The sequence below is a fragment of the Hypomesus nipponensis genome, chromosome 10 (genome assembly GCF_054491055.1).
Source record: "Hypomesus nipponensis isolate SF chromosome 10, ASM5449105v1, whole genome shotgun sequence".
Lineage (NCBI taxonomy): Eukaryota > Metazoa > Chordata > Actinopteri > Osmeriformes > Osmeridae > Hypomesus > Hypomesus nipponensis.
Window position 1 is genome coordinate 16,950,001 of NC_140370.1, and position 7,834 is coordinate 16,957,834.

The 7,834-nt window shown below is 53.7% G+C and overlaps 1 protein-coding gene across 1 annotated transcript in view; it reads left to right on the forward strand.

The window, feature by feature from the left end:
• LOC146272031 (activated CDC42 kinase 1-like) overlaps positions 1 to 5,100 on the forward strand; it is a 12,898-nt gene extending 7,798 nt beyond the window's left edge. Inside the window, 12 exon segments of the mRNA XM_084707658.1 lie at positions 116 to 242; positions 386 to 532; positions 1,125 to 1,219; positions 1,321 to 1,515; positions 2,214 to 2,305; positions 2,457 to 2,878; positions 3,121 to 3,419; positions 3,421 to 3,616; positions 3,618 to 4,346; positions 4,593 to 4,688; positions 4,961 to 5,015; positions 5,018 to 5,100. Coding sequence (XP_084563784.1) covers positions 116 to 242; positions 386 to 532; positions 1,125 to 1,219; positions 1,321 to 1,515; positions 2,214 to 2,305; positions 2,457 to 2,878; positions 3,121 to 3,419; positions 3,421 to 3,616; positions 3,618 to 4,346; positions 4,593 to 4,688; positions 4,961 to 5,015; positions 5,018 to 5,100 — 2,536 coding nt within the window.
• Positions 5,101 to 7,834: the final 2,734 nt, after the last annotated feature.

Consider the following 7,834-nt stretch of genomic DNA (forward strand, 5'->3'; position numbering starts at 1 on the left):
TGTGGTGTGTGGTGTGTGTGTGCTGTGTGTGCTGTGTGTGTGTGTGTGTGTGGGTGCGTGTGTGTGCTGTGTGTGTGTGTGTGTGTGCGTGTGCTGTGTGTGTGTGTGTGTGCAGGTGTGCTCCAGAGAGCTTGAAGACCAGAACGTTCTCCCACGCCTCCGACACCTGGATGTTCGGAGTGACTCTGTGGGAGATGTTCACCCACGGACAGGAGCCCTGGGTGGGGCTGAACGGCAGCCAGGTACACTCACGACCACACACACACACACACTCACGACCACGCAGACACACACACTCATACTTTCTCACAATTCATACACACACTCACTCACCCCAATTCAATAAGTGTGTGCGTGTGCTTCTGTGTGTGTGTGTGTGTGTCAGATCCTCCATAAGATAGACAAGGAGGCGGAGCGTCTGTGGAAGCCGGAGGACTGTCCCCAGGATGTGTTTAACGTGGTGCTGCAGTGCTGGGCACTCCTGCCCCACCACAGACCCTCCTTCCTGGCCCTGAGGCAGTTCCTGCTGGAGGTGAGGGCTGGGTGTGACTGTGTGGGGGTGTGACTGTGTGTGGGAGGGGGGTGTGTGTGTGTGTGTACTGGCTATTTATATATGCTGTGAGGACCAGAAGTCCCCTCGAGAATAGTAAACAAAATGAAAAAAGCTAGGGTTAGGTTTGGGGTCTGTGAGGATTGGGACTGAATTGTGATTCCCACAAGAATAACCTTACAAACGTGTGTGAGCACTTTTATCTGTGCATAGTGTAAGTTCTCCAACAGCGCCATCTATTGACAGATGACCTGTATGACTCATGGTTACTGAGGTGGCAGTGACTAGGAAGGCGCTGCCCTGTGTTTGATGCACACTCACGTTGGTGCCTGTGTGTTTCTGTAACTGTGTGTGAGTGTGTCTACCTGTGTGTGCTTAAATGTGTGTGTGTGTTACTGACTGTGTGTGCGTGTTACTGACTGTGTGTGTGTGTGTGTTACTGACTGTGTGTGTGTGTGTGTTACTGACTGTGTGTGTGTGTGTTACTGACTGTGTGTGTGTGTGTGTTACTGACTGTGTGTGTGTTACTGACTGTGTGTGTGTGTGTGTTACTGACTGTGTGTGTGTGTTACAGACCATGCCGACAGACATGTGTGCTCTGCAGGACTTTGAGGAACCAGATAAGTTGCAGATTCAGGTCAATGATGTCATCACCATCATCGAGGGCAGGTGTGTGTCTGTGAAAGAAAAAAAGATAAAGAGATGACAAATTATGATTTGACTGTATCTTTGTGTTCCTGACCGTGTGTGTGTGTGTGTGTGCCGTCCAGGGCTGAGAACTACTGGTGGCGAGGCCAGAACAGGCGCAGCCAGATGATTGGTCTGTTCCCGCGGAATGTGTTGACGTCGGAGGCGGGGCTGTCGGCCCAGGACATCAGCAGGCCTCTGAAGAACAGCTTCATCCACACAGGGCACGGAGACACTGACCCACACCTCAGCTGGGGCTTCCCTGATCGCATCGACGAGTAGGCTCTCACACACACACACACTGCAGAAACACACACACACTGCAGAAACACACACATACAGTAGGTACACACATATACACTATATGAGCACACAAACTTATACACTGAATGAACACTTGCAGTAATGAACACAAATCAAAAACACCTATTCATTGAAGAATCCAGATAGTGGTCATGTCAGTTTATCTGCCGGCCAGTAGAGGGCAGTACAGCCCCACCATCCAGGCCTCCTTACAGCAGAGGAACACCTGCCTCGCGTTTAACACTGTGATGGTCAGCCTTGGCCATAATCTCTATTCTGTTCTCTCAAGGTTTTCTTTATCTTTCTTTCGTTCTCCTCTCCTCTCTCCTCTCCTCTCTCCCCTCTCTCTCTCTCTCCCTCCCTCTCTCCCCTCTCTCTCCCCCTCTCTCTCTCTCTCCCTCCCCCTCTCTCCCCCTCTCTCTCCCTCCCCCTCTCTCCCTCTCTCTCTCCCCCTCTCCCCCTCTCTCTCTCTCTCTCTTTCTCTCTCTCCCCCTCTCTCTCTCTCTCTTTCTCTCTCTCTCTCTCTCTCTCTCTCTCTCTCTCTCTCTCTCTCTCTCTCTCTCTCTCTCTCTCTCTCTCTCTCTCTCCCCTCTCTCTCTCTCCCTCCCTCCCTCCCTCTCTCTCTCTCTCTCTCTCTCTCTCTCTCTCTCTCTCTCTCTCTCTCTCTCTCCAGTCTGTATCTGGGGAATCCTATGGACCCTCCAGATGTTCTGGGTCTGGACCTGAGCGCTGCCCGGCTCACACAGCTCCCAGGACGCTGCAGGAGTGAGTGCACTGGGTTCTCTTCTCTTCAACTTTGCACTGCTGTGTGTGTGACACGGTCACTGTTTCCATGGTGACTGTCCCTGGCTGTTCCTGTTGAGCCCTGTTTCCTTCACAGCTGACCTCTGACCTCTCTCTCTCTGTCTGAGTCCAGAGCCCGCCGCAGACCAAGAGGACCCGACCTCCACGGGCCTCAAGAGGCTGTCGCTACGGAAACCAGCCTCCATAAAAGGCCTCAAGCTCAAGCCTTCCGTCTGGGTCTCCGCCTCCAAACAGGGGGGCCGGACTTCCTGCAAAGGCCACGCCCCCAACAGCGAGGTGTCGCTCATAGACTTTGGGGAGGAGTTTCCCTCTCCGGCCACGCTCTCTCCCTCCCCCGTGGTGGAAATCCAGGTGCCCTCATTGGCTAAGCTGGCGTTGGAGGCGGAGTCTATCCTGGACAAGACGCCGCCCCAGAGCCCGTGGCGGTCGTTGCCCCGCCCCCTCCACCCCACGCCGGTGGTGGACTGGGATGCCCGTCCGCTGCCCCCGCCCCCTGCCTACGACGCTGTGGCCCAGGACGAGGACGACATGGAGGTGGGGCCTTCTTCACTTGGATATCACGTCTTTAACGTTAAGTGACCTATGCACTTTTGTAAAACTCTCTCTTGGAAGTCGCTTTGGATGAAAGTGTCTTCGAAATGCATAGATGTAATGTAATATAGAAGGTACAGCAGAAGTGCACTGTAACAGTATTTCGGAGGTCAAAGTTTGGATAAAATCGTGTGGTAATTGAACACATTCCATTTCAACACTGATTCTCTGTGTTTTCCTGCCAGGTGAGCTCCATCACCAGTGCGGAGCAGCTGTACCCAGCAGGGGGAGACGCAGAGCTGCACAGCCCAGCCGAGGCCCTCTCTGCTGGGGAGAGGGAGGAGGGGGAGCCCCCTGGAAGTCCGAGCCAACCGGGGCTCAAGGACAACCTGTTCCAGCCCTGCCGCGCCCCCCAGGCCCCCACGTCCACCTCTTTCTCCCAGTCGGCAGAGATCTTCCAGGAGCTCCAGCAGGAATGCATGAAGAGGCTGCATGTTCTCCATCCACAGCCCCAGCACCCCTCTCCCTCCCTGGGCTCGTCTCCAGCCTCAGCCCCCCTACACCCAGGACCTCCACCGGCAGATCGCCCTCTCCTTCCCCGAGGACAAACCTCAGATCCCGCCCCGTGTCCCCATCCCGCCTCGGCCAATCAAACGGGGCGACTACAGCCCCGCCCGCTGGTCAGGTGACCTCTCCCCGACACCCTGCGGTGAGGACCCCCAGGGCCCGCCCCCACAGATCCCCCCCCCGGGACCCCCTCTCCCAGCCTGGCTCTCGGACCCCCAGCCCCATGGGCCTGGCGGTGAGCTGCCCCCAAGCCAGAGGCTACTCTCTCAGCCCCAGCTCCCCCCTGGTGCCTCCACTCTCCTCCAGCCTCCCCCACGCCTCCCTCCTCGCCACCTCTCCGGGAAAAACCATGCCCTCCACACACAGCTTTGCCCCCGACCCCAAGTACGCCGCCCCCCAGATCGTCCACGCCCACCCCCAGGTCCCCCCGCAGGCCAAGGGCCCCTGTATCCTCCCCATCGTCCAGGATGGACGGAAGGTGAGCAGCACCCACTACTACCTCCTCCCGGAGAGGCCTCCATACCTGGACCGCTACGCCCGCTTCTTCAGGGAGACTGATGGGGGAGGGGGAGGGGGAGGTGGGGGAGGAGGGCCGGAGGAGAGGAGGCAAGTTAACACCGCCACCGTTAGACCAATGATGGTCACCCTGCCCCAGGGGGAACAATCCCAGGGCCAGGGACAGCCGGCCAGGGAGCTGAAAGCCAACTTCTCCAACAACAACAGCAGTGTGGGTGTGGGTGTTGGGGCTCTGGGTGGAGGGGGTGGAGGGTGTGTGGGAGTGAGGCCAGGCATGAAGGCTTCTCTCGTCCAGCCCAGAGTGATGGCAGAGGGGGTGCTTGCCCTGGCAGTGGCCCATACCCGCACCGACACACCTGGAGACTCCAGCGCTGACCGGGTCAGAATGGTGAGTCTGGCGTGGAGAGCGACTGTGTGTGTTGGGGTGTGTGTGTTTGGTTTGAGGTGTGTGTGTTTGCGTCTCTAGTTTTTTCTCCGCTGATCCATAGGTCGAGCCTTCCCCACTATGGTTGCTATGGTTACCCAGGGCCGTTATCGACCCGGAGCGAATACACTCGCTCCCGGGCTTTCTTATTGGCTTGTTGAGGCACCTGCCCGACCTGATTGGCTGTGTGTGTGTGTGTGTGTGTTTCAGGTGCAGGGGGCGGTCCATGGGGTTACCATGGAGGAGTGTGAATCAGCTTTGCAGGACCACAGCTGGAGCGTCCAGAAGGCTGTACACTACCTCAAGGTCAGCCTCTACTTACTAGCACACTACACTAACACACTACCTCAAGGTCAGCCTGTACTAGCAGACAAGCAGACCAGTCGGCCCCCTCTCTCTCTCACTCACCCCCCCTCTCTCTCTCACTCACCCCCCCCCCCTCTCTCTCACTCACTCCCCCCCCTCCCCCCCCTCTCTCTCTCACTCCCCCCCCCTCTCTCTCTCTCTCACTCACTCCCCCCCCCTCTCTCTCACTCCCCCCCCTCTCTCTCTCACTCACTCCCCCCCCCCCCCCCCAGGTGGAGCAGCTGTTCTGTCTGGGGTTGAGATCCAGGGCGGAGTGTCTGAAGATCCTGGGATGTACGACTGGAACCTGGAGGTGGCCAGCTCCCAGCTGCTGGACTCCTACGGCTCCTCTGGATCAATCAGGCCCAGGTAGGCCTACCAGTACCCCTAACCCTGCTTACCTGACCCAGGTAGGCCTACCAGTACCCCTAACCCTGTTTACCTGACCCAGGTAGGCCTACCAGTACCCCTAACCCTGTTTACCTGACCCAGGTAGGCCTACCAGTACCCCTAACCCTGCTTACCTGACCCAGGTAGGCCTACCAGTACCCCTGACCCTGTTTACCTGACCCAGGTAGGCCTACTAGTACCCCTAACCCTGCTTACCTGACCCAGGTAGGCCTACCACTACCCCTAACCCTGCTTACCTGACCCAGGTAGGCCTACAGTACCCCTAACCCTGCTTACCTGACCCAGGTAGGCTTACCAGATCCCACTCCCTGATTAGGCCTACCGCTCACCCTAACCTTTGTGCACTTTTAGGATGATTTCCTCGTACCTGACACAGCGCCTCTCTGTCTCGGTTACAGGCCATGACGGACATGTTCCCTGGACCAACAGATGGGTTGCAGTCTTATAAAGAGAACTGTTTTAATTGGAGGAAGGGTGGAATCTGCTCCCGCCCACTTTTCCGCATTACCTGCCGTTGACGTCCAATCAGAAGACGACTTCAGGATTCCGTCATGGGTCATTGGACCGATGGCTTGTGACCATCCCCATACCCCTAACCTCTCTTGTCTGTCAAACTGCCTCTCCTGTGTGTCTTCACATCCAATAAGGGTGTTCCCTGACTAGTGGTTGGTTGTCCTGAACTAGTAGCTACAATGTCTGCCAGTTTAGATTATAACTAGTACTAACCTGGTAGCAAGTCTAGATAGACTAGTATCTGGTCATCCAGCTAAAAACTAGCAAACAGATGATGGTCTAGATGAAAGTAGTTTCTAGTCTAGCTGTTACTAGCGTCTACTAGTCCACCCTGGTAGCTAGTTTCCAGCCTATATGGCTGGCCTCATCACTGCCATAATAATAAAGTAAGTTAGAAAGAGTTTCTCCAGAGACTTAGCCAGAAGTATGAGTCAGGTATTTCAACACAGCTGGAAGTGGAGGCTTCGTGACGGAGCGTGAGGCCACAGGCTTACCCTGGCCTCCTGGTGGGTTCACACCAGCCTCTTCTGGGTTTGCTGTTTACATTCAATCTCTACTGAATCCTGGATGAGCTGCTGCTGTCAAAGACCTGCCCTCTCCACCTCTACTCACCCTTCTCTCTCTTCACCCTCCTCTCTCCACCTCTACTCACCCTTCTCTCTCTTCACCCTCCTCTCTCCACCTCTACTCACCCTTCTCTCTCTTCACCCTCCTCTCTCCACCTCTCCTCCCCCTCCTCTACAGCTCATCTCCCTGGTTCTCACTCCACTTCCAGGAGTCAACTGAGCCCTGGACCTAGATGGACAGATCATACTCATATATATATATATATATATATATATATGTGTGTGTGTGTATGTTCTATTATGTTTATGTTTTATTATTATCAAATAACTTCAGAGATGATGTAATAATGCACACAGGGTGTATTTATATATGCTATTAATATATATATACACAAAGGGAGAAGAGATGTTTTGGTTTATATATTTGTTGCAAATATTTGTTTTACACCAATTGGTTGTTTGGTGTTTCTATTTGTAATTTTGTCGTTTTACAAATATGTAGTTAGAGCCTCAGGCGAGAGTTCACAGTTGGAAAAGTTCAACTCACTCGAGTTTACGTTCTTTGTTCTTCTTGTTTTTCATTGGTTGAGTATCTTTTGTTTAAAAGTCTTTTATCCCCAAATTGAGCACAAGGAACGAGTCAGTGTTGGAAACTGTCTTGAATCCAAAACAAACAAACTATTAATGTGTTGTGTATTGTAGTCTCTGCCATGCAGTTGCTTTACTTGCTAATGCTAACAGACCAAGTTATGCTATGCTAGTTATGCAGCACAAGCCCACTTGCTGTAACAGCGGGGACAAACCATTGTAGGAAAAACCATTGTAGGAAAAACCAGTGTAGTAAATTGTGAAGTTGAAGAAAAGGTTTAGTTCACACCGAGCTAAGTGGTAAAATAAGTATTATACTGAGCTAATAGTTTGTGTTTGTGTTACACGAGGCTCTGTGCTTAGCTAAGTGTTACATTCTGCTAAGTGCTAAGCTAACTGTCGTGTATATAAGTGTTGCATGCCAACCAACCCTCAACTTTATCTCTTAAACCCATATAGAGAAAACCGGGATAGTGGGGCCTGTCTCGATAATCTAACCTGTCTTCCTCTCTCTGTCTCTTTTCTTTCCTACACTCGCGACAATGAAGGAAAAGGAAGAGGCCATGCAAGACTGTAGACAGCCGTAGCTTTATCTGTGTACAGAGCTTCTCAGTTCTTAGTGGTGTGATGAGATGGAGAGAGGGACGGGGGAGAGGGAAGGGGAAGAAGTGGGGGAGAGAGAAGGGGGAGAGAGACGGGGGGAGAGGGAGAAGGGGAAAGGGAGGCCGTGCAGTGTGAAAGATGTGCTGCCATCTGGAACACTTCAACCTAACGTTCCATAGACACCAGGGGACGTATTCCAAACCAAACACCTCTCTGTAATTCCGGTTGGCGACGGGTTTGCCCTCAGGCAAGAGGGGGAAGAGGGGGGGAGGGGGGAGGAGGAGAGGGAGGAGAGTAGAGGGAAGGAGAGAGTACTTTAGTTGCAATGGTCAACTTTCTGGCGGGAGGTGTGAGTTGTTTGGTTTGGAACGCTGCCTTGCTGGGGCAGACAGCACGCGTAATAAGAGATGGTTGTCGTCATAGAGA